At 37.2% G+C, this 27,967-nt stretch overlaps 1 protein-coding gene across 2 annotated transcripts in view; it reads right to left on the reverse strand.

Annotated features, from left to right (window-relative positions):
* Nucleotides 1-27,967, reverse strand: part of LOC114025897 (transmembrane protein 245-like) — an 85,140-nt gene that overhangs the window by 10,113 nt on the left and 47,060 nt on the right. For both annotated transcript variants that reach the window (XM_027839411.1, XM_027839412.1), the window contains exons 12-14: nt 23,303-23,425; nt 20,082-20,227; nt 2,422-2,522 (exon numbers count right to left, since the gene is read on the reverse strand). In XM_027839411.1, the coding sequence (XP_027695212.1) occupies nt 2,422-2,522; nt 20,082-20,227; nt 23,303-23,425 (370 nt within the window). The remainder of the gene's footprint in view (nt 1-2,421; nt 2,523-20,081; nt 20,228-23,302; nt 23,426-27,967) is intronic.

The following is a 27,967-nucleotide window of genomic DNA, read 5'->3' on the forward strand; positions in this document are numbered from 1 at the left end:
CCCAACTTACTTTATATTTAATTATATGTATACAGATTATTTTCCTTAGTAGAATCTAAGTTCCTTGGTATGAAGAATGTTTTATTTTCATCTTTATATCCCTAACACTTAGCACATAGTGAGTACTTAATAAATGCTTATCGACTGATTCTTCTACTTCTCTAATCTTTTCTTTGGGGTCTTTGTCCATTTTCTGATCTCTAGATGTGGATGTTCCCCAAGGGTCTGTCTTTGGTCCTTTTCTACTTCTACATATTAAATCTATCCTTCCAGCCCTGACCTCTCTTTATGAGCCTCAGGTCAACATTTCTAGCTGCTTTCAGATTAACTGGACCTAGATATCCTACCAATACCTCAAGCGCAACATGTCTAGAGACTTTAAGCTTCTTTTCTTTCTAAACCTTGAAGTCATGAACCTGTTTGTAAAAAAGTATTCTGAAGACTACTTCAATATTGTTTTTCAGTTGTTCAGTTGTGTCCAGTTCTTCGTGATCCCATACAGAATTCTCCTGGCAAAGATATTGGAATGGTTTGCCATTTTCTTCTCCAGTGGATTAGGCAAACAGAGGTTAAGTGACTTGACCAGGGTCATGCAACTAGTGAGTGTCTGAGACCAGATTTGAACTCAGGTCTTCCTGACTCCAGGCCCAGTGCTCTACCCACTGAGCTACCTAGTTGCTTCCAAGGCAAACAGAGATTAAGGGACTTGTCCAGGGTCACAAAGTTAGTAAATATCTGAAGCTGGATGTGAACTCTGGTCTTCCAATACTCTATCCACAGAGCCATTTAACTACTTCAATATAGTTCTATGTGTTTCATGCATTTAAAAATATTATACTCAGAAGCAGTACACAGGCTTTACCAGACTGTCAAAAGGCTATTATATAAAATCCCCTGATTTAAACCTATTTTTTCATGTTTATAATCTTAGGGTGACCTTTGATTTCTGCTCCAGGTACTTTTTTGTGTTTCTGAACATAATCTTTACTATTTTTACTATTTCAGTAATGGAAATTATTTCTAGAAATGGTAATATTCCTAAACATTTATCATAGAATAAGAACATTTCTTTTTTAGCATAATATGATTATAATTTAAGGTAATGCCCCTATCGTTAAAGAGTAGTTTTTTTTGGGGGGGGGCTAGGCAATACGGTTAAATGACTTGCCCAGGGTCACACAGCTAGTAAGTGTTGAGTGTCTGAAGCCAGATTTGAACTAATGGTAAAGAGTATTAAAATCAGATTACTATGAAAAATAAAATTAATAACCCCTTTAAATTACAAAGAACTTTTGTATCTATACAATAAAATGGAATCCAAACGGTAGCCCCAAACAAAAGGTTTCTAGGTCAGGATCTCTCTTACAGGGTTAGAAGGCAAAGATCAGACAGAGCAGGATAATGAGAAAACTTGAAACCATGTCACAGGAAAAGGGAATGTTCAGCACACAGAAGAGAACACTTGGGAGTTAGACATGAAAACTGTTTTCAAGAAGAGAGTCCCTGAACCATGTGGCTTCTGAGGGAATAATCAGAATCAATGAATGGAAGTTAGGAAGAGGAAGATTCTGGTTTAATAAAAGAATTTCCTAACCATTAGGGCAGTCTGGAAATAGAAGGAACTGACTCATGAGGCAGTTGAGTTCTTAGTTCTATGTGCCATTTGGTTAAAATAGGGTGAGGTTAGGGTCACAAACACTGCAGAGCATGGATGAATGGAGAAAGAAGGTATTAGTGAAAGGTAGCTCTAGGTAAGGTCCCTTTAGGATGACAAATGTCTATAGAAAAGAAAAAAAATCTTTGAGAATTGAAGCCATTCTACACTGAGGAAAAAACTGGTGAGGGTAATATGGTATAATGGACAGAAACTCAACTGGGAAATCAAAAGAACAAGGTTGTGGTCTCAGTTCTTCCACTATCAGGCTGTGTGACCTTTGACAGTTACTTCATCCTTCTAAGTCTCAGTACCCTCATCTATAAAAATGAGGGGCCTGAGCCAGATCATCTCTAACTTTGTAACACACAGAATGAACTCGAAAGGAATTCAATTATAAAGAGGGTACTAGATGATCCCAGGAATTACCTGGAACTCAGATAAGATGTGTAGATAGCTCAAGTAGCAGTAGAGGAATAACGAATCTCGGCCCCCAGAAAATAGCAATAATAATAACAACATTCTGTAGGACATAATCACAAGGCTACTAAAATGTCTGCCGTTAGATAATCACCACAACAGTTTTAAAATATATGGCAAACCATACACCAAGTCTAACTCTCCAAAGATTTCTGAGACAGAATTAGAAAAAGTAATACTCCAAATCTGGGGAATAACACATGCCCCTAACCAAAATGTCAATTTTCTATAAAATGCTCTTAATATCTTTAAAAAGAACACAACTGAGTTTATGGTATGATGGTTACCTGATGGGATGAAGACAATATTGATTCCAAATACAGTGTGAGTCAACCATGTATACAATCCATAGAACCCAGCCATTTTCAGGGAAGCATCAAACACACCTCTAAAATGACCAAAAAGAAAACATAGGAGATAAAATTACTGTCACGCTGTTACTTGGAAAATTCAGTTACGATTTAGGTTAATGCCCTTATTGTTAAAGAGTATTAAAACCATGTTACTACAAAAAATAAAATAACTCCTTTTAATCAAAGAACTTTTATATCTATTTAATAAAATAGATTTTCTAGACATGGAGTTTCTAAACAACTTATTCCAAAACTAAAAATCTTAATTATTCCTCTTCTCATGTACCAAAGATTAATAATTCACATTGTTACCTAAATAATTGATACCATTTTCTCAAGTCCAAAGATTCATGTTCATTAGACTGTTGCTGCAATTTGTCTTTTGTCTTACTTTTTGGCTTCTTTATCTCATATGTGAGGTTAGTTCTTCTTAAACTTAGATGATGCCAGACATACAGATCTACCCTTTTGCATCTCTATGGTTCATTATTAATTTCATATAATATTTTCTTACAGACTAGGTCACATCCTTAGGATGAAATGAAAGAACAAAAACAAGGAAAGAACTCAACAGGGATTGGCAGTTAAGTAACTGCTTCTCTCTGATCACTGGTAGGCTAAATTTTTACAACTTCCCTGGAATCTTCTACCTTAAAAGGACCACTTGGATTAAATTACCTTTGAATTTTGAATTATTTTGTACTGAACCATTTGTATTTTTGTGCCTCAACATGAACATGGATAATCAAAAGTTGACCTAGAGAATCAGTGAAGGGATATAATATAGAAGATATAGTTTCTAATTTTAGCTTTACCATTAATTACCTGCTAAATAGCCATGGGCAAGTCATTTCCCATAGCTCTCTGGGCTTCCTTATTTATAAAATTCAGATTCCTCTAAATTTTTTTCTATGTTCTATAGTCTTAGATGATTTTGTTATAAAGTCTCTTTCAGCTCTAATAATCCATGATATAATGACAAGGAAACGCCAATTAAGTAAATATGTTACTTATTTACTTAAGTAATTCACTTACCTTGTTTTCATCCCAGCAGATATTTTATTGCCAAAACTATAATAAATTATTTTTATGTGGGTAACTTGACGCCGATGACACAGATGAACCCAAGGGATCCAAGCTGCAATATGTTACCCACAGCAAGTGAAAAAGTGAATGATACTTAATCATCTCTTCCTTTTATTATCTAACTTCTTCATCTCAATTAAGCTACAAAGCAATAAGCAATTGTCTACCAGGTATAAAAATCATGTGGAAAAAAAAAAGAATAGAGCCAAGGGAAAAATCTCATAAATTTAGTAGATTAACTGAAATCAGTCAGTCAATAAACATTTATTAAGCACTTACGATTTACCAGACAATCTGCTAAGTGCTAGGGATACAAGGAAAGATAAAAACATAGTCACTCCCCTCAAAGAAAGTGCACACTTCAATATGGAGATAATATGCAAACAACTAAATATGTACAAGATATAGAGTAGATGAAAGCTAATCTCACAAGGTTTGAGAAGGGACCAGGAAAGGCCCCTTGCCAAAGGTGGGTGAGTATTGAAGGAAACCAGAGAAGATGGGAAGGACAAGCGAGGAGGAAGAGCATTCTAGGAATGCAGTATAGCCAGTGAAAAGCCATGGAGTTGGGAGATTGATTTCTGTTTGGCAGGAACGGCTAGAAGGCCAATGTAGCTGAATTGTAGAGCAGGTAGAAGAGTAAAATGTAAGACTGCAAAGGAAGAAAAAGGTCACATTGTGAAGGGCTTTAAATGCCAATTATACCGAAGGTAATAGGGAGTCACTGGAGTTTATTGAGTAGGTGTGATATGGTCAGATCTAAACTTTAGGAAGGTCACTTTGGTAGCTAAGTGGAAGATGGACTAGAATGGGGACAGCCTTTAAGAACCCTATCCTGTAACACAGCAGGGGGTGGAGTCTGGTTTGGGCACAAAGCCTCAATTTATGAACTAAAGTTGGAGAGATCATTAAATCAAAGAAAACACTCAACAGTGTCAAAAACTAGTGCAAATTTAAAAATCCCCCACAAGAGTAACTATAACAACTGAAAACAGAGACTAAAGGAAAAATGGATTTTCATTGTTCAATTGTTTTGGTCATGTCCCACTCTTTGTGACTCCATTTGGGGTTTTCTTGGCAAAGGTACTAGAGCGGTTTGCCATTTCCTTCTCCAGCTCATTTTATTACAGATGAAGACCTGAGGCAAATAGGGTTAAGTAACTTGTCCAGGGTCACACAGCTGCTAAGTGTCTGAAGACAGATTTGAACCTGAGGAGATAAGTCTTTCTGACTCCAGGCCCAGCACTCTATCTACTGTGCCACCTAGCTGCCCCTCTATAAGGATTACACAAATACTTAAAAGAAATGGAGCAAGAGATAAAAAATGAGGGAAGAACTGGAAAGATAATAAAGAGCTTAAAAGAGAAAATGGTAAACCTAATCCAGTAATGGACTCCCTAATAACCAGAATAGACCAAACAAATCTAATGACTCCCTGGGACAGAATCTTTTCTTTCTTTTTTTTTTTTCTCTTTTCTTTCTTTTTTCTTTTTTTCTTTTTTTTTTTTTGGGTGAGGCAATCAGGGAAGTGACTTGCTCTGGATCACACAGCTAGGAAGTGTCCAGTGTCCGAGGCCGATTTGAACTAAGGTCCTCCAGACTCCAGGGCCAGTGCTCTATCCACCGCGCCATCTAACTGCTCCCAGAACCTTTTCTTTCAAGATCATAAATGAAAACATTTCAGATAGAGTAAAATATGAGGAAAAAGTAGAGATAGAAAAATTCCACCAATCACCATCTGAAAGGAACTCTAAAAGGAAAAGTCCCAGGGAAGTCAGTCAAAATCCAGAGGCTCCCACATGAAAGGAAAAAAAAAATTGCCAGCATCCAGAAAAAAGCATTTCAAACACCAAGGGATCGTAATTAGGAACACATAAGAATTGTAAGCTTCTACTAAAAATGAATGGAGATCTAGGAATACAATATTCCAAAGGCAAATGATATAGGCTTACAAACAAGAATAACTTACCCTGCACAATGTAGAGTATAACCTTACAGAAAAAAAAAATTATCTTTAATTGAATAGAGGACTTTCAAGTAATTTTGATAAAATGACCAGAGAACTTTGAAATGAAAACACCAGAGTCAGGAGAAACCTGGAAAAGTCAATGTATTTGAGAAATTGGTAGGAATTATGTGATGATATGGTACTAACATTCTAAGACATGAGAAGAAGAAACAAGTGTCCCTTTAGGATCTTAAATGTCTTCAAAGGATACTGAGGGAGTGAAATAAGAAAAATATGAGTTAAATGAAACAAAAAATCCCAGCGGGCACTTCCTGGGAATAAGAACTTGCCACAGTTAATTGTTTTCCTGTGACAGTGGCCAGAATAAGAAAAGTGACCTGAGCAACAGCTGCGCTTCAACAAAAGGAGCTTCAATGAAGACAGGCATCAACACAGGAGAAATGAAGTAATAATGGAAGGGAAAACAAGTCTGTCTAATATTCCTGGGCAGTGGGAAAGAAACAAACCAATCCCTAACCTTCTCCTCCAAATATAGGACACCAGCTTCTTAACTGCTTCATTAAGATTTACTCCCACCACATTCATTGATAAATACCTTCAAAGTATCATGGGGAATAACTTGGTATAAAGTTTAATTAAGCTTCACAACAGATCATGGGTCCCTCATATTTTCCTCATGAGGAACAATTTAAAGGAAGTACCATCATGTAATGAAAAGAACAGCAGATCTATAAAGTGACCTGGATTTTTGTCTGTTCATCTCTTTTGCCACTAACTGTGACCTTAGGCAAATAAGTTCATCTCGCTGGGCCTCAGCTTCTTCATTAGAAAAAGAGGATCAGACCAGATCAGAAGTCAGCAAACTACAGCCCTGGGCCAATCTGGCTCCCCACCAATACTTTTTACATTTCAAAATACTTTATTTATACTTTATAAGGTATTTATGCTGTATCTCATTTTAAAAGGTAAAAACCATTCTTAGCTTACAGTCTGTGAACTGAACTAGATGTTCTCTAATCTCTTTCAGCACCAAGACTTTATATATAATGTTCATCTACGGTTGACTTAAAGGTCTGTGACTGATAGCAGGACAGGGTGGGGTGATAGTGGTAGTGGCTGGAGTGGAGGTTAGAAGAATCTGTGTTAAGACTATAAACCCCTTATGAGAAATGTTCCACTTAATTTTAAAAAGTCGTGGTCTTTCTTAATAACAAACTATGAATAACAAGTCAACATGAACTGACTTTATTACTGCCATGTAAAAAAAAATACAACAATCCGAATTTGAACTATATGATGCTATGTATATTCACAGGACCGTAGAACTGGAAGAATCCTTGGAAGCAATCTAGTCCAACTTCTTACTCAATGAATTAATTCTCTTTATAATTTCCTTGAAAAACGATCCACAAATCATTGCTGCCCACTTCCAGACTTCGTTTGGACCTCAAAAACATCCCCTCCCCTCCTTTTCAGCTCCTTTTTGTTTGCTGTCTTCCTCCATTAGAATGTAAGCCTGTTGAGGGTAGGGACTGTTTTTCTTTCTGCTTGTATATGTATTCCCAGTGCTCAGCACATAGCCAACACTTAAACAAACAAAAGCATTTATTAAGCACTTATTATGTATCAGACATTGTTTTAAGTGCTGGGGATACAAAGACAAGAACAGTCCTTGCCCTTAAGACGCGCATGTTCTAATGGGGGAGACCACATATGAGTAATTTGGTATGCAAGATAAATATGGAGTGGATGGAAGGCAGTCTCAGAGGGGAAGGCACTAGCACCTATGGGGATGAAGAAGGACATACCAGGAAAGGCTTCCAGCAGAAGGTGGGATATTCTCTGATAGCTGGAAAATTCTTCCTTATACTGAATCAAAATCTGTCTCCTTGTAATAGGAAACCTACTACTTCATGAAGTACCCATTTCATCTGTAGATAGTTTTTTTTAGAAAGTTTTACCATATGTATGTTAAACTGAAGTCAATTTTACCATGATATTCCATTGTTCCTAGTTATGCCTTCCTGCTGTGGCATATTTGCAATGATGACTTCCTAGGAATGTGTATAAAAAACATTTTTCAGGAAATGGATTGTCAGAAAAGACTGGTCAAATAGTATAGGCTGAGAGATAATACATGGAAAAGCCAAATACTGCACATATACTCACAGAATGCTAAAAAACCTAAAGGAAGGTTCCTAGCACACTAGGCAGACCATCTACAGTAGATTTAAGGGAGAGCATGTAAAAGAAATGCACAATACAATATAGATAGGTTGTGATTTAAATTGTTGGAGGGACTACCCACATTAATGGGATGATGGAACTCAAGAATATTGAGTAATGAGACGGAAGACAAATTTATTTTCTTTAGAAAATATATTAACATTTTCTTATATTTTGATAGTCTATTTAAATTCTTTTAGCACCATCTTTAATCAAGTGGTTAAAAACCTATTATGTTTACTAATTTGATTATTTTAAAATAATTTCATTTCATTAATTTTCCTACATTGGTAAGATATTTGTACTATTCTGTCACTGCTAGAAGAGGTACTTGTTCCAATGAATTGGCATCTATTTCCTTGCTGCTTTAAACCTGCTGTTTACATTTCAATTTATGCAAACTTTACTCAGTAGATACTAAATTTCTTGAGTTTTTTTTAATGAAATTTTAATTTGTTCTAAACAGAAAGCAAAAAATCTTATTTCCTGGATAACTACCCTAAATGTATAATAAAAATTGAGCACTCTTGAGTTACCCACAAATGGAAAAAAAAAACCCCAAACAATAATTTCTCAAGTGGAAATGTTGTTTTAGCAACAAAACTTATGTTATGTAATATACATTTCTGTTAAGCTCTGAAAGGTACAGTGTAAATATTAACCAGGCTATTATACAATGCTTCAATTGGATTCATATAATGAAATTTCTCCCCCAACAAAAACCGAAAGCTATGATAAACTTTAAGCCACAGCCATACCCATGTGCATGCACTCATGTGAAAATATCACACATACTAAATTGCACTAAGGCCGTGACAACATGCAACTTAGTAATGTGCAATATCTCCACCAGAGCAAGCAGAATGAGAACATCAGGGAAGAAGGGTATGGTATGAACATTTAGGAGAATGACATGCTTCCAGGGGAAAGGAAAATGGCACAGGGAAAGATGTGCATGCCACTAACTCAGTGAGATTCATGAACTCAAAATCAAATCTCATCTTTATTCATTCAGCAAACTAACAATTAAAAAATTAGAATAAATTAAGATTCAAGATTCAATGAGGTTAGTGAGTATATAAAATAACTATGTACTCAGAATGGAAAACTTGAAGTATGGGGAAGCTTTCAATGTCTGGTCATGCAATTAACTCCCAATAATAATCTACTTCACTGAAATTATTATTGGGCTACAAATAATTCAAATTTTCTACTTTACTGAAGCATCAGGATTATTAATTGATTATGTACATCTGACATTATATTCTAAAGCCAAATGGTATAATGGAGAAATTACAATGGTAATTATCCACACGACATGTTTAAAGTCTTATTTCAACAGTTCCTCTTCCCCAACTTAAAATGATGCACCATGCAAACTTTCATGAAAGACAATTAGATTTCTCTTGAAAATGGATCTCCTTACTATCTTGGCCACAAAAGAGTTTTCAATGGTACGAGAGAAGATGCTTCAGTGGAATCCTCAATCTTCATGATATTGAAATTTTTCTAAATATATGTCTTCTATATAGCTAGTGAAAACATTAATCATAAAGTCTTAGGGACTGCTTAAATGATCTTTAATTACAATTCTGAGATTTATACAAACTCAGTCTCAAAAAAAAAATCTTAAAATTATCATCAGGACCCTCAAATTTTCCAGTGCTATGGCATGACACAGATGTATCTCATATAAATGAGCATCATTAATTTAAGAAAATATAGTTGATCATATTTTAAATGTTTATTAAAACTAATTGATCAAAGCATAAGAGGATTTTGCTTTGACATGATTTATGTCTTGGATTTATAGGCTAGCAGTGTTAAACTTCATACTTGGTGTATATAATTATATTATCAAGTTAGGGTATTTGGCTATTGATAATATTACTATATTAATTGGAAAAGAGATTGTCTAAAAAGCTTACTTGTCCCTTGTTCCTTACCTGAAGGGAAGTCTTTGGAAACACAGGTACACAATAAACATGAAATCCACCAGAGAACTTAAACTGGGAGATTTTGCACTAAAAAAACTACAGAGTTTCATTTTAAAGAATAATAAAAAAATTAAAACTTGGTTTTCTACTAGCACAGCATATGATATTTTTAATAAGCCAAAGTTTTAGTAATTGTCATTAATCATAAATTTCAGCTTAGTGAGTAGGAAAATCTTTGGTCTCCAAATTTTCAAGCTGATGCTTAAATATGCTATTTCATGTAACCAAAATGACCAAATATCTATCACAAATATAAAAAACAGAAAGCACTGTACATAATTAAAATCTTGCTTTAAAATTCTTATACAGAATATACATTTCAGTGACATTCAGTAAACCTGGTTTCTCTAAATATTTAATGTTTGTGATGTGCCCTATTTCCTCTGTTCTATTTATCTGAATCCTACCCTCTATGTTAAGGTCCATATGGAACCTTTTTCCATGAAAGTTTCACTCACAGTCTTTTCACTGAGATCACCCATTGAACGTCTACTCATCCTTTAAAGTACAATTCAAATTCTGCCTCCTATGTTAAGCCATCTGTAATTCTCCCCACTGGAAATGCTTTTCTTCTGGGAACTAGACATAGCACTTTTCTTCTGTTAGATACTCTAATGCATTCTTCCTGCATTATAACTTCTTATATGTATGTGGGCTATAGGGTCAATGGGGGTAGGGACTATATTTTATATAAATTTGCATTTCTTCCATAGCTTATCATAGTGTTCTGCAAACAGTAAGTGTTAATAAATGTTGGTTGAACGAATCTCTCACAATGACATCATTCATCTGAGAAAAAAATTATACAAGGTTTTGTACAGAATACAAAAATGCAAAGGACATAGTCTCTTGCCGCCTGGCAGCTTCCAATCTAGTGAGGGAGATAAGACACATGCACATATAATTATAATACAAAGCAACAAATAACCGTTTTATGAGAGCTACAGGTAATATATAGGTGTTCAGTACAGAGAAAGGTAACATCTGGATGAGGTGATCATGGAAAGCTTTATAGAGACATTATGTCATTGAAGCTGATTTTCAGTAGCTAGCAGAAGCAGACTGAGCAAAGGCAAGGAGGCAGGAAAGTTCCAAGCATGATCCAGTTTTGCTAGGCATGAGGACTCCTAACAAGGAATAATGGGAAATGAAGCTGGAAATATAGGTTAAGGTTAGACTATCAAGGGCTCTGACTGCCAGGGTAAGGAGTTTGGATTTTATCTGGTTCAATGGTTTTTTCTCTTTGTATAATAATGGCAGGCACAAGGTAGGAAAAAACAAACAAACCCCAAACCAGTACATTACCCCTTCATAACCACTAAGCACCCAGGTACTTGGGGAGGCCACTGTTGACACTCAGGCCCCTGCCCAGAAGTTTGCAATCCTATTTCTTCTTGGGGTCTACATGTGGACACTTGGTTGCTCAGGAACCTACTGCCACATGGAGAAGCATGATCTTTTTCACCCTATGTCACCAAACCATTGAATAACAATGTGTCAGCTCTCAATAAATGCTGAGTGTCCACATATAGACTTTTGCTGCCAAAGTCCCATCCAGGACCAAGAGTTGTACACCAGGTCCCAGCAGGAACAAAAAGTTTCTTTTCATCTTCCACTATTTTTGAGATAAGGCAAGAAACAAAACAAAACAAAACAAAATATGGCACTGAGTAAAAGTTCATTTAGGTCCTAGATGATCTGAACACCAAGTGCTTACCAAAACAGATGCAGGATCCCATGCCCTGTTGCCTCTAACCCTCCATTCATTTGTATTTAGAGAGAGGACAGCATTTCACTACTCTGCCATCACAGGTCGCTGGGGAATGGGATCCTCAGTCTTCTGGCTCATCTTATGACTAGCAAACTCCCACATTCTTTGTCCTTTATACTTGTTAACAGAGAGGAAAAATTATCTTCCCCCACTCCCACTCCCTGTGCTCTCTCTCTCACTCTCTCCCTTTCCTTATCGCTTGACCCTATCCTATCATTAACAAACTCCTCTTCATCATTTCTCTTCCTTTTGTATTCTTTCTCTCTTGCTTCTAAAAAATCTCTCTCTGGAAGCTACTGCATCTCTGGCTACCCCCTAAAGCACAAGATGTGCTCTCTTGTCACCTGACACACTGGAAAAAGAGGGAGAATAGTATGCTCCTTGCTATCAATTTCCAGAGCTCTTACTTCTATTACTATCATTTCTCTTTTGAGATTCATCAGTCTTTATCTCCCTGTTTGAATCCTTATTGGATCCTATTGGCCTCTAGGTCACTCCCTTCTTCCTCCCTGCCAAGTCTAGAATCTGGCTTACATTGTATCTTTCCACCCCAACCCCTTAAAGTTATATTTGGAGTCCTCAATATATACTAACATTCCCTAAAATACTTTGGTTTCCCAGTTTATTAACCATTCATCTGTGACCCTGAACTCTGAAATTGCACTCTCTGATCATAATCTCCTGTTCTCCTGTATCTCATTTCTTTTAAACCTATTCCTCATCCTTAACAAAATTTCTAGTCCCTTCATTCCTATACTCTCATTTCTCCTCCTCTTTGTCATAATAGAGGCTTACTTTCCTCTCTTCAGTCTCAACCCAGTAAACTATACACTGTTTCTTCCTACTCTTGAAACCCTACCTATGCAAGTATTCCAGAGTTCTTGTCCTGGGTCCTCTTTTCCCTCAATGCTCTCTCTCAGCAACCTAGTCAGCTCCTATGGGTTGAACTATCATCTCCAAGCAGATGACTCCTGAACTATTTATCTAGCCTCAGTTTCTCCCTGAAGCTTCAGTCCAATTGTCAATCGGGCATTTCAAAAAGGGATGTTCTGGGGACATCTTGAATTTAACATGTCTAAAACAACTCATTATCTTTCTTAGAATGTTATTTTTATTTATTTTTAAAGCACAGCAACTTTTTAAAAAATCTTTTTTTTTAGGGGCAGCTAGGTGGCACAGTGGATAGGGTACTGGCTCTGGAGTCAGGAGGACCTGAGTTCAAATCTGGCCTCAGACACTTGACACTTACTAGCTGTGTGACCCTGGGCAAGTCACTTAACCCCACTGCCTAGCAAGAAAAAAAACAACAAAAAACAAAAAAAAAATATTTTTTTAGTTCCAAATTCCCTCCCTTTCCCTACCCAACGAGAAGGCAAGAAAAACAAAACCTATTACAAATACTTAGTCATGCAAAATAATTTTCATTTTAGTCATGTCTCACAACATCCCTCACCACAAAAAAGGCAAAAAAAAAAAAAAATGCTTCAATCTGTACTCTGAATCCATCAGTTCTCTACCTCTTTCATCATGAGTCCTCTCAAACTGTGGTAGGTTATTATGTTGATAAGTTACCAAATCTTTCAAAGTTGATTATATTTACAATATTACTAATAGTGTGTAGACTGTTCTCCTGGTTCTGCTCACTTCACTTTGCATTAGTTTATAAAGGTCTTCTCAGGTTTTTCTGAAACCATCCCTTTCATTATTTCTTATACCACAGTAGTATTCTACCACAATCATATACCACAACTTCTTCTGCCTTTTCCCAACTGATGGGCATTCCCTCAGTTTCCAATTCTTTGCCACCAGAATAGCAGCTGCTATAAATATTTTTGTGCATATGGGTCCTTTTCCTCAATTTGCTCTCTTTGGGGAATAGCCCCAGTATGATACTGCTGGGGATGCACAGTTTAAATAGGCTTTTGGGCATATAAACTCATCATCCTTTCCCCAAAACCCTCTTTCAAACTTCCTTATGTCTCTTGAAAGCACCAATATCCTTCCAGTTTCTCAGGCTCATAAACTTGACATTATTTTTGACCCCCCACTCTCTCTTATTCCACATATCTCATCAGTTGCCAAATCTTGCCATTTCTACCTTTACAACATCTCTCACATCCAATTCCTTCTCTCTATTCACACGACTAGCTACCACCTTGGTTCAGGCCCTCCTCCCTTCCGGCCTAGATTATTACAGTAGCCTCTTGGCTCAAGTCTCTCTATTGTCTTCTACAGTCTTCTGCCAAAGTAATTTTCCACAAGCATAATTCTGACCATGTAACTCTCCCACTCAATCAACTCCAGGGGCTTCCTATTGCCTTTAAAATATAAACTCTTCTGATTAGTTTGCAAAGCACTAAACAACCAACCTACCCCATCTACCTTTCTAACCTCACTGGATATCATTGGCAGAACTTCAGTCTGCAACCCAGTCAAGCTGGCCTGTATTCGTCACTTACAACACTCCCATCTCTGGACTCTGCATCTTTGTACTGGGTATCCTCCATGCCTGGAATGCAATCCTTCCTTCCCTCTGACTCAGAGTCGCTTTCATCCTTTAAGATGTTACTCTGACACCATCTTCTGCATGAAGCTTTTCCCAATCCTTTGAACTGCTAGTGCTCCTTTCTCCCAAGGTATCTTTTACTTAGCTATTTGTATGTGTACAACATCTTTATTTATTAACTTTGTATTTATGCTACTTTTATTTATATGTAGTCAATCCATAAGCATTTATTAAACACCTACTATATGCCAGGTATTCTGCTAATAGCTAGGAGTACAAAGGAAGGCAAAAAGCAATCCTTGCCCTTGAGGAGCATATAGTTTAATGGGGTATTTCTAACTTGTTTCTTCCATTAGAAGTTAGCTCAATGTATGTAAAGATGGTTTCTTTTCTTTCTTTCTTTCTTTTTGGTACTTATATCCCTAGCAAAATGCCTACCATATAGTAGCTTCTTAATATATACTTGATTGACTGAATATTTTGTCTCCTTCTCCTATTAGCATTAACAACTTGTTAACCCGGAACTCTCAGTTACCCTCTCTACCGATTTTCTCTTATCCTGCTTTGTATGCTGCTAAATGGTGCTAGAAGAAGTCATGTAATGGCGCCAAATATTATAAATTTATGTGACCAAATCTCAAATGGGTTCTCACTGATGCATGACAATGTTTTATAATTAACTATTACATTCCCTTAAACAGCTCCTCCAAATCTTAACTCTGACTACTCCATTTTTATACCATCTCTCTCTCAACAGAAAGCCTTACCTATTATTTTTGTGAAAATAAAGACAATCTACTGAATACCCTCTTCTCAAACCTCAAAACTCTTCTGTATCATCCCCCATTCTTTCCTCTTTGAGTCTAGAAGACAGAGCTCCCATTGCATCTGGGGCCATCTCCGGTCTTCTTGATTTATATCTTACCACTCACTGAACCCATATGGCTCTGGAGAAGAAAGTGAGGCTGCTGACTTTGCATAGCCCTCCCTCACTTAAATCCAATTTACTTGCAAGTCATGGCATCAACTTCCTGATGCCACGGTCGTCTTTTGACAAGGACGTACGAACAGCAACAATAACAACAGAAGGCAGAGATAGTCCGTCCTACTTACCAAAGTTAACCACTTTTCTTCTGCCCTAGATCTCAACTCCTGCACTACCTCCACAGCATTTGAAATATCTGCCCCCTTAACTCCATTCACATAATCACTACCTATCATTAGTAGAATAATATGTAATGATCAAATGTCTAATGAAGCAATATTTCTTATAGCTTCTGAGCACTGAACAAAATTCAGTCCACCAATTCTTTTCTTTGCCTCTCTAAGAACTAAATACCTGTGAGTTCTACTTCCATTTAGCTGTCCTTCCTTGCTCTGGTATTGTTTATAGCAAGAATATCAACACCAATATTATTTACTTCTTTTGACAATGTCCATTCATTCATCATTGTCAAAGGACCTCACATTACTTGTATTTGGAGTACCAGAAGGCAAATTCAAATTTCTTGATCTGAAAACTGATTCTTGGCATCCTCCCACATTGCCAGAGTCATTATGGAAGTGAGTGACCCTAAAAAGCTGTCCACCAATACTTCACTGTAGTAAGGATGTGACGCTGAGTTCTTAGAATGTATTTCAGTGGAGTACAAGCTGAGGTTGGTCTTAAAAGGCTGGAAAGATTCAGAGTTTAGCCCTCATAACAAGTTTGTTTTTTGAGGGACAACAAGCTAATTACGAAAAGGTAGATACTTAATAAGCAGGGTGGTCACCTGGTAATAATTTTTTCTTTTTTTCCCCCATGGCAACTCATGCAACAAAGAAAAAAACAGTACAAAAATAACTGATATTGTTAATGATATACAAGAAATTTCTTCACTAAAACATACTTTTTCCCTAACTCTATAACATAACAATAGTTTAATGAATAGAGGAAACATTTCACTAAAATTTTTTGTGAAGCTCATCAAGTTTTGTGTTATAGAAATGTGCAAAATCAACTCAGAGGGAAGCAAAGTATCACCCTAAGGTTAGCATCTTTCTATGTTGGGTAGCTTACATTGGCTATGGGGGTAAGAGTGTCAAATTTAAGCATATGGGCTAAAGAGGCTTGTTTCAACTTCATCTGCAAGGATTAACAGAAAGAGTGACAACATCTAAAAGATTTACCTGAGCAGAATAACAACATAAAAGGATAATTTGCAAAGGATCAGTTAACAGTGTAAACAAAAAATTGAAAAAAGCTCTACTGAAGCTTGGCTCTGTCAACCCTGAGCCCTGACACTAGGCAATCAAGGGAGAAGTATTTACACCAACTTGTCTTCCCCCATACATTGTAAAAGAAAATCATGGTCAAATTACTAGTTCAAAACATATAGTAAAGCTATTTGAGCAGAGATTCGAGGTAACTGTATATACTTTAGTTGTTTAATAAATATTCCAGGGTAACTACAATGTGAAATGTGCCATATCGAAGATTTTTGTGATATAGTCTCTGTCACCTAAACGCTTGCTGCGTCACATATAAACTCGTTACAGAAAGATACTGGAGATGTGCAATTACTGAATAGGTTTGATAACTGTGCGACTTTTTCGTTCTATTCATAGTCTGGGAATTAGGTGTCATGAGCTTGTAAGGTTGTCCTAAGGGTTGCCAGAGAGGCTGGTGAAGAAATGAGATACCTTTTTCTTTCTGTATTTGATGCACCACTTTTGTAACCTTGCACTTCTTTCCAACCGATCCTCCCTTTTCTCTTGTGGGATATCATAATTAATAAGAGGGCAGAGTCAGGGGGAGATCGTAACACTTGCAGTTACTTTGAAAATCCTCCTCTTTCACAAAATGTTTCAAGAATGGCTTTAACCCTCCAGCTCCACCTAACTCCTACTCATCCTTTCATGAAAGGACCTCTGACTTTCTGACCTCTATTTACCCCAGGAAATGTCATCTCTTTCACAGCATTGTATTTTTATCTTTATTAATGAGCCTCCACATGGTACTGTACTACAACCACTGTGTAATCTTATCTCTCATACTAAATTGCAAATTCTTTGAGAGCAAGAACCATGTCTCTTCATCCTGTACTCCCCATAATGACCAGCACAGACTTAAGTGCTCAACCCCACTGTAGCTTAATTGTACACAAATACAAGCTTTTGAGTCCTGACCCCTACCTCCTCACCCCCTAGCCAGGATAGAACAGTCTACTCCACTTGACCTGATATTTTAATCTTTCTACAATGTGTACGTCCTCTATCTATCTCTTTAATGTGGCCTATTTCCCTACATGAAACTGCTACTTAGGCAAACTGGTCCATTTACCGCCCCCCAGCTACGCCACACGTTCCCACACCTCCATGCCTTGCTCATGGAGCTCCTCCAATCTGAAAAGATCTCTTGTCATCTTTGCTTATCTAAGCCCTACCTTTTCTCCAAGGCTTAATACAAATCCTAGTCTCTGCATGAAGCATTTCTTAATTACGCTTAAAGTCCAGAGTAGTCTCTCTTCTCTGAATTCCAATAGCGTTTATTAACTATACTATTCATTAGATATTTTGTATTGTATATCTCATATTGTTATTTCTCTTTTCTACCTATGTCTCATTTCCTCTACTCCTTGAGGACAGTGGATGTTGCACAAAAGTACTCAATAAATTATTTACTGTTGACACTGATACAGAAATCATGACCATTACATTCTCAGATGACACCATAATAAGAGGTTGCCTCTCCCTTGCATAATAAAATATGAATTTAAATTACCGTAAATGGAATAAATGATCAAAAATAAACATATTAAAAATGCTAGATGATTGTTTGTCTGGGCATAACTGAAAACAACCTGAGTTATAACAGAAACTGATCATTTTGTTACTGTATTTTTTAAAAAGCAAACTTGATAGTTTAACAAGGGGTCAAAATCTTACTGCAAATACCAATGTACAGTTCTGTGCTCCCATAACTTAAGAAGGATGTGGAAAATGTGGAGAGAACTTAAGGAGAGCAAAAAAGATAACCAAAGAACTGAAAAATAAACTAAGAAGGAATAAAAACAATCGAGGTTATTTAAGTTGAGGAAATTCTGAGAGGTGACTCAATAGTAAACACTATATAGAAGATGTGAGCTATCTGTTCACTTTCTATATATACAAAAAAAAAAAAGACACTACAGAAAGTGATTTAGATATTAGGAAGACATTTCTGACAGTAAGAGTAATAACAAAATGTCCTGATTTTTAAAAACGAGAATCTATCATATAAACTATTTGCCAGGTTGCTTGTCTTCTATTAGTGGCAAAATTTTAGAATGGATTATTTTCAAATTAATTTTTTATTGACCTTTTTTTAAAATTACACTTTGTTTTTTATATCACACTTATTTCCTACCTGAAGGTCTTTTGTGTTTTCCCTGTAAACAAGATGGAGAGGTGAAAGTGAGACAAAAAGTATGTTGGTAAGTTCAGAGCTGACTGAATGACCAGATTAAAAACAATAGAGATGAATGGGTGAAATGGGAAGTCTGTAAAAAAGCATCCTTGCCTCTGAACTAATCAACTTTTTCAAAATCAATGGTTTAGATAAGCATTAATGATGTATTTATCAAATATGCATAGCACATAAAATAAGGAGGTATAATTAATAAATTGTACGACAGAATAAGAATCCAAAATATTAAGAGCATAGAACATAGGGCTGAATCTGATGAAACTGAAGAGAAATAAATGTAAATTTCTTTAAATAGTTGAGTTCAAACAAATCATGTTAAAAATATCTGAGAATTTCAGTAAACTTCAAGCTCAGTATGACTCAAAAGTATAACATGGCAGCCAAAAATGCTAAAGCAATGTGATAATGCATTAAGAAAGGCATCATGTCCATAATAAGGGTGGTGATACTCTCATTCTTTGCTGCCCTGATCAGACCACAAGTGAAGTACTGTGTTTAGTTGTAGGCACCCCATTTTAGGAATAGTTTTATGAATTGGAGAGCCTCCGAAAGAGGAGAACCAGGATGGTGAAGGAGACCATGCTGCATGAGTACTGGGTGAAGGCACTGCAGATCTTTATCATGGAGAACAAAAGTCTTAAGGAGAAGAAAATCAGAGAAGAAAAGATTTAAGAAAAGTCTTAATGACAGTTTTCAAATAGTTGAAGATGAACTAAAATTGCTTTAGTTGGCTTTCGAAGGCACAGAGGAGAAAAGGGTGAAAGCAGCAGAGAGGAAGATTTGAGCTTAATATAAAGAAATTTTTCCTTAAAATTAGGGCTACTTGAAAGCATGATGGGCTGTCACTGGAAGTAATGAATTTCTCTTTTTCACAGATCTTCTAAGGAAGGATGGATGACTACTCAGTGGAGATATTGTATTAACGATTCTTGAAGTCCATTCCTAGTCTCAAGTTCCACGAAATGGGTTATTAAAGAACGTTATTGTGCTTTCTTTTTAGCAACTGTTTAAAGACAGGGCAGACTCTCATTTGTCTATGAGAGCTTAAGAGAAAAGGATATACTGTTTACATCCCCTAACCTAAGTTCCATGAAGGCAGGCACTGCTTTCCATTTTTGTCTTTCCACCTCAAGAAGCTAGGCATATTCTTGCCCTTGGTAGGTACTTATTGTTTGGTGAAATTAATTCTTACCTTGTGACAAGTTAAACAATGGGTTTCCCCCTATTAGGGTGCTATTAGCTTCTTGGAAATGTATTTTTATTTTCTCGCTAGACAAATGTTAGAAAAATGTAATATTCTTCGAATATATACAATGCTCCTCATTTTTTTCAGTATTCATGGCAGAAGCAGTTAATCCCATGACTAATTAATACCAGATCTAGGAGGAAAATGATTTGTGCCAAACTTTTTTTTTCTATTAAAGTTTGCATTTCTCATTGCACTGTTATATGAATGATTTTATAAATACAGCATGTAACTGCCTGTTGGGGGCCTCAATATGAGAGTATTAACAAGACAACAAAAGAAAATTAGTTTCAAATGATTAAATAGTTTTTGAATGTGATGAGAAAAGCAGATAATGCTTTCCTACCTTATGGCTTCTTCCACAGATTGACCAACTATGTTAGATGAAGGGCCTGGCTGAGACAGTGGTGTCAGACTAATTACCCACTTCACTGGTTTATAATATTCATCACTGGAACTTAATAAGTAAAACAGTGTGGTCAAGAAAATCACCTGTAAATCAAATCAGAGTTTATGAAGACGCTATGAAAATAATAACATGAAAATAAACACACTACCTAAGAGAGTCAGGAAATGTCTATGATGTAATAGCCATTTAAAATTATATGCTTCAAAAGATTTTTGAACCATTCTAATGAACTCCTTCATCCTTTCTTTCAGAGCTATTGAAGAAAAAAAATACAAAGTGCTTTCCAAATCTCAAATTTTATGATTCTGTGAAATTAAGACAATTATGGACATCATATCACACACCCATCAAATTGGCAAAGATGGAAATTGTTGATTTTGGAGGGGCTGTAGAAGAGAGGCACAATAACACATTGTTGCTGAAGCTGGTCTAATTACTCTAAAACACTATTTAGAATCATATAAGGAAAGTTACTAAACTCTTTCTATTGTTTGATCAAGTGATTCCACTACTAGGTATTACTTCCCAAGGTCAATCAAAAAAGAAAAGGTCTCACATATCTCAAATATTCACAGCAGTACTTCTTGTAGTGACAAAAAACTGGAAACAAAGTGGTATGTCTACTGATTAGCGAATGGCTGAAATGGTGGTATATGAATCATGAATGTAACAGGGGATAATTGTGCCTTAAAAAACACTAAGTATGAGGAACTTAGAGACACATTGGGAAGACCTACATAAACGATGCAGAATGAAGAAAGTAGAACCAAGAGCACATACGCAATCCCTTAAATAATACACATGAAGACAACAGTAAAGGATGACAGACTTCAGATCAAATAGTATAACCAAAATTTTAAAATATTTTTAATTGATGCCTTTTGTCTTTATATCATGGTCATTTTGGGAAACTACTCTCCCTTCACCATTCAATAAAACAAAAAAACAAAAAAAGAGAGAGAGAAAGGAAGGCAGAGGAAACTCTTTTTGTTGAGGCAATTTCATGGGTAGGCCCTAAACCCTGACTGACCAATTTTCAGATCGAGGCTTATAAACTACCCCAGCTATGGATCTTTTTTATTCTGGCTCTGATGTCACTCAAATAGGACATTTCTGAGTATTCTCAAGTAAGATGGCCCTACCCACTTGGAATTTTTCAAATACTCTACTTTTCTCTGACTCCTGGGGATATTAACTAGACCACTGTGTTGTTCCATGGTTTAGACTAGCAGCAAGCTTTCCTAATTTGGCCAGCAACTGTCACCAGCAGCTGCCCACTCATGCCTTTGTCTCCATGACCCCACACCAGACCCTGCAACACTGCCCTACCTACATAGTAGAGACAGGAGTATCCAGGTGCCAGAGTAATTTTCCTTCCCTTAGTCTGTACATTCAAGGACTTTGTTTTGCTGTACTTGCTACTACTAACCATACACTCTTTAAATTCTTTCTTCCCTAGGTTCCTATGACACTAGTGGAAAGAAAACTAGCCCTAGAGTCAGAACATGGAGGTTCAAGACTGAACTCTGATACTTACTAGGTATAGACTTTAGGCAAGTCCCTTAGCCTCTCTAAGCACCAGTTCCTCCATCTGCAAAATAGGAATAATAATTATACTACCTACTTCACACAAGTGTTGTGAGGAAAGTGCCTGGTAAACCTTACCTTTGTCTTCTAAAACTCCTAATTTGGGCCTCTCATTTGGACAAAAGTCTCCTAACAGCACTCCCTTCCAGCCAGCCTCTAGTCCTTCTCTCTCCTCTACAATACCACTGCCAGATTGATCCACTCCTGCTACTCCCTTGCCTCAAAACCCCAGTACCCAAAGAATGTGCTATTTACTTCCTGTGTGATGCTGGGCAAGTTTAATCCACTTCCCTTGACTGGAACTCCCTTGACTGGCTTTAGTTCCTTACCCGTAAAACGAGAGGTTTGGACTCTCTGGTCTCTAAGACCCCTCCTGGCTCTAAAGCTATGACCCTATAACACTCTTCAGCCTGACATCCAACGTTCTCTACAATATGGCTCTAGTTTTATTTCCTACTACTCCTTTAAAGTCTCAGCCAACCTGCCCTACTCATTATTCTCTGAATAAATCCTGTGCTGTCCAGCCTTTACTGATATTGTTCCTTCATTCTGTCAAAATCCTAAGCATTCTTGAATCCCAGCTCCAAACTGACCTTTCTTCACAAAGCCTTTCCTGAACCGGAAGGGATTTCTTCTCTCTTTGAAGCTGTAAATGATGTTACTTTGTAGATCTTCCATGACACTCATTATGATCTGCTTTGTATTATGCCTTTATTTGTCTATTTATTTTATTCTTAATAGATTATATAAGCTTTGAGGGAAAGGGCTCTGTATCCCTCACAACACTAGGTTATCTCTGTACTCAGCAAGTACTCAATGAATATTTACTAAATCAAGTCGCTGTTTGAGAGGTATAGTGGTAACCTCACTTGACTTAAGAGCTTAAAGTCCTGGACCATAGTCGCAAAAAGTTCTGACCCTTTTTAGCTCTATGATGATGGGCAGATAATGCAGACTTTCTGAGCCTTTTTCCCCATTTGTAAATTGATGATATTAATATCTGTACAATCCAACAAAGCCATAATGCAGAAAGTTCCTTGTAAACTATATAGGGGCATGTAAATGGGGGTTATGATAATGATAAGTTTCACTAATTAGTTCTATAGCATTTTTTTAAAAATTCAGATATTTCTAAATATTTGGATAATATCCTGAAAAATTATAGCAGATAATAGATTTTTTTTAAAGGCAATTGGGGTTAAGTGACTTGCCCAGGGTCACACAGCTAGTAAGTGTCAAGTGTTTGGTCTGAGGCCGCATTTGAACTCAGGTACTCCTGACTTCAGGGCTGGTGCTCTATCCACTACACCACCTAGCTGCCCCCCCGATAACAGATTTCAAAAGAAATTCTGAATGTCAAACCTTTGGTTAAATCTGCACTTTAATATTTCATACTAAAATTGAAATTAAACTTGATGGCCTCTTCCTTTTCAGATTTCAGTGAGGTGAAGAAGTAGAGAAAATGAAAAGAAAGTATCTTCTAAAAAATAAACAGATGTGTCTGGAAAGAAAAAGAAGGCTCATAAGAAAAACAGTGTAGACTGAAAAGGAGGCATTGGGAACGTACATACCAAAGATAGTACAAAATTGAGGAGGGCTGTCCCACTATAGAAAAGAATAGTCAGTAATGTTGTAACTGTGGTAAAAAGCAGGCTCACGTTGCGACTCATCACTATCCACAGAGATTCCAGGATCTAGAAAGAAGAGAATCAAACGTCTGAATTCGGTCAACAAGTTAATTAGTTAAGCATTTACCATGTACCAGGCACTGCGGATACACACAGAGTGCATGCATACACACATATGTGTATACATACATACATACATAGTAGAGCAAGGTAATCTGAGAGGGGAAGGCATTTACCAGCATGTTTTCATTGCTTTTAGCATAGCCTGCCAAATAATGTACAGAAAAAAGCAACATATAAGGAATGCTGTCAATCAAGAGCTTCATACCATGCAGAAATTAGCGCCCAAAAACCACTTTTAAATCATAATTTCAAGATCATCCTTAATTTATTAACCCCAGAGTTAAACAGAAATTAACCAATAAGGAGAAATCATTCTTTCAGAGAAATTTTAGCAAATAGGTAAACCCTTTATAAAATCAATTCATTACCATGTGAATCAGTATGTTTATTTATGTCACAAAGGCATTATCATACACAAAGAAGTGTATGCCATATATATACCAAAGCAAAAATGGGCAACAAGGTACAGCAGTGGATAGAGCTCTGGGCCTGGAGTCAGGAAGACCTGAGTTCAAATCTGGCCTCAGACACTTACTAGCTGTGTGACCCTGGGCAAGTCACTTACTACTGTTTGCTTCAACTTCCTCATCTGTAAGCAGGAGAAAGAAATGGCAAACCATTCCAGTATCTTTGCCAAGAAAACTCCAGATGGGGTCATGAAGAGTCAGGCATGACTGAAACAACCGAACACTGACAACAACCAAAGCAATAAAACGTCCTACAGGAACCAATATCACTACTTGCTGGCATTAATGGTCAGAAGGAAATTAAAAATTAAAACTTAAAAACAAATCTCTGGATATCAGCTTCCCAGAATCAGGATCTTGGTTTTGAGTATTCACCACCTAAAATTTAAAATGTGTTAAAGAACAATATTAAATACCATCAGCACTCTCTCTGCTACAACCAGAACAATTGAAAGAGCACAAAAAAGGGAGAGCTTATGATAAAAAATGAAAGCACTGAACAAGGGAAATGAATACTCTTCGATTGGTTTATTAAAGAGATTTCTAGAACCTACTGGCAGGTAACCTGTAGGTTGCAACATTCCAGAGTGACTTGTTCCAACAGATTTTCATTGGTTTCATAATAGCCTGGACCAAACAATATACAGAAAGAACAGTATATAAGGAATACTGCCTTAAAAGGACACAAAGCCAGGCTCAAGAGTTTAACACCATGGGCGGAGCCAAGATGGCAGAGGGAAAGCAGTGACTTGCTTGTGCTCTCCCTCAAAACCCTCCAAATACCTATAAAAAATGGCTCTAAACAAATTCTAAAGCAGCAGAACCCACAAAAAAAACAGAGTAAAACAAATTTCCAGCCCAAGACAACCTGGATGGCTGACTGGAAAGGTATACAGCACCGGCCGGGAAGAGGAGCGCAGTTCAGCATGGGCATGCAGGCTGCAGCAAACCTGGAGCAGGCCTCAGAGGACTGAATTGTGGGCAGCTGTGGCAGTTTCCAGACTTCTCAACCCACGAACGCCAAAGACAACTTAGAAGGTCAGTGGGAAAAGTCTGCGACTGCAGTGAGAGAAGAAGCTAGGTCTCAGCTGCCCGCAGGGCAGCGGCTGCCTCCTGAGCTTCCGAACCACAGACTGAGGGGGAATCAAGAGGCTGATCAGAGAGGGATTTCAGGGATCTCTTTGCCAGGGCTGAGGCAGGAATCTCTTGTTTTGCCCGTGCTTGGATCTGGGTCACAGTTCTGAGGGGCGGTCCTGGGGTGAGAAGTGGTTGGAGCTTGTTGTGGTGGTGGACAGGAAACACCTCACCCCTTATCATACCACCTTGGAAGAACTCAAAATTTTCAGGTCCCTAGAAGTATCTCTGAAAACAGCTGTACAAACTCCCGAAGCTTGGAACAGTACATTCTCCACACTGGAAGCAGACTCTTACCTTAACAAAGAGTTTAAAACTCAAGTAATTAGTTGGGATCATGAGCAAGCAGCGCAAAAAGGGTCAGACTATATTATCTTACTTTGGTGACAAAGAAAATCAAAACATACAACCAGAAGCAGCAAACAAAGTCAAAGCTCCTACATTCAAAGCCTCCAAGAAAAATATGAATCAGTCCCAGGCCTTAGAAGAGCTTAAAAGGGATTTTGAGAAGCAAGTAAGAGAAATAGAGGAAAAACTGGGAAGAGAAATGAGAGTGATGCAAGAAAATCATGAAAAGCATAGCTTGCTAAAGGAGACTCAAAAAAATACTGAAGAAAATAACACCTTAAAAAAAAAGTTTCACAGCATGCAGATCAGTTTGTGGAATATCAAAGACTTGAAAGGTTTGAAAAATGTACAGGTGTTTTCCAAAGCTCCTAATGAGTAAAAGACTCCTAGAAGAAAAAAGATAAAACATTTGTTTCTTAACCTTGTCTACAACTACACCACTAAAAATTTTATACTGTATGACTTTATATAGAAACTATGTAAAATCTTAGATTTATCTTAAAATACTTATGCTTTTTACAGTGAAATTTCATATAGATGTTATTTATCTATAACTACATATATATATATATTTATCTGTATCTATATATATCTATATATCTCTATATATCTATGGCAAGTTATGACAGTGCCAAAAAGCATATGTGGTGAAAACAATGCTTCTGGGTCTTAGCCACATATCTGCGTAAAGAAAACAAGTCATGGCTACCAAACTGATCAAACTTATCAGTTGCAGGTAACATAATTAATCAATTTTAAAAGGTTAATGAAAGCATCCTTCTATCAAATAGCCAAAAAGACACAAAAAAGTGTTTTCTTCATATGAGAAAACCATACCATTCCAGAAATGTCTAAAATTTTTTCTGCTGTGTTATGTTTATATTGTTCAAAAGGGAAAGGTTCAGCTCTTTAAAGGATAATCTCTAAAAATAACTCAGATTGAAGAACTATTAGACACTGTGAGGCTGGCTGTAAAATGTTAAAATTGAATGCAGAGAGGACAAAAATCCTATTCTACAGAAGAGGGCTTCTTGATGGTGAGGGAACAGAGAGGTAAGATGAAAGATTTTTCTATTCAATTCAGAAAAACATCTGTCTAAGTAACTGTTACATGTAATGCAACTATGCCAGGTAATGATGATACAAAGATGAAAAAAAAGTTTTTGATCTCAAGAATTTTACAGTTTAGTAAGGGTATAAACACACAAAAGCTCTATCAAATTTAGAATGCCATTAAGTGCACAAGACAGGTTAAACAGAGATGGATGAGAGGTAGGGAAGGAGTCATTTTTAGTCACTGATAAACCATATTTGTTTTTGATGGTGAAGCATTTGACAATTCCAAGGACTCTGGTGGTAATAACCGTTTCTTCTGGATCTTCAGGAGCAGTGGTTGCTAAGAAGTTAGGGGTTGCAGCACCTAAAGTTATAAACACCACGCTGTATAGTCAAAAGGGTTATTCTTTTGTATAAAAGGCTTAACTTGAAGTGGGACTAAGAGGGGATAGGAGAGGAGAGGAGAACCTGTGGCCTCGAGGTCCTCAAGTGTGGCCTCGAGGCCACAGGTAGCAGTTGGCCAGCAGTGCGGATGCAGGGTTGTTTCCCTGAACAATGTTCTACAGGAGTCAGGCTAGAAACATGGAAGCCACTATTCCCTGGGCTCTTGGGCACAAGGTCCTGGGTTATCTCCCACCCAATGGGTCTGAGGGGAGGTGATGGCAAAGGTGACAGCAGTAGTATGATTTCTCTTTCCTTCGGGATACCTTGCAGCAGCCTTGCAGCAGGCCTGCAAAACATACGGCCTGTGGGCTGTAGGGTGAGCAGGCTTGTTTTACATCTTCTATATTTTTCTTGGGCCACCCAAAATCCTTTGGCAGGCTGCAAGCAGCCCATAGGCAATATGTTGTGCGTGCCTGCCTTAATGGAAAATCGCATAGTCAGTTTTGCTGAGGGATTTGCATAAAGCAGGCCTGCACAACATATCATCCATGGGTCACTTTGGCAGGCCACATGCTGTGCAGGCTCGCCTTAGAGCCAGAAAGACCTGGGTTCAAATTCTGCCTCTGACACATAATTGTCTATGCCACTGCTCTGGTCAATTCTCTGAGACTCCTACTCACTGGAAGCATTTGCTCTGTTCTGAAAACTCCAAATTTGGGGCTGATTTTAAGGAAAACTAAGTTAAAAAGTACAGCCTCAAGACTGTACTTGAGATTACTTTTTATTTTTTAATTTTTTTGTCAGTTGGGGTTAAGTGATTTGCCCAGAGTCACACAGCTAGTAAGTGTCAAATGTTTGGTCTGAGGCCGGATTTGAACTCAGGTCCTCCTGACTTTAGGGCTGGTGCTCTATCCACTGTACCACCTAGCTGCCCCTGAGATTACTTTTAAAAGACAAATTAACTTCTTTGTAAAATGTAGAGTTTTAAAGCTACCTCAAAAATAAATAGTCTCCTATTACTGGAACCTAATACAAACAGGTATATCCTTATATACTACAGGATGAAATCATGTCCTACATGGAGAGTGCTACAGTA

This window comes from Vombatus ursinus, unplaced genomic scaffold (assembly GCF_900497805.2).
Source record: "Vombatus ursinus unplaced genomic scaffold, bare-nosed wombat genome assembly UNPS02014832.1, whole genome shotgun sequence".
In the NCBI taxonomy this organism is placed as follows: domain Eukaryota; kingdom Metazoa; phylum Chordata; class Mammalia; order Diprotodontia; family Vombatidae; genus Vombatus; species Vombatus ursinus.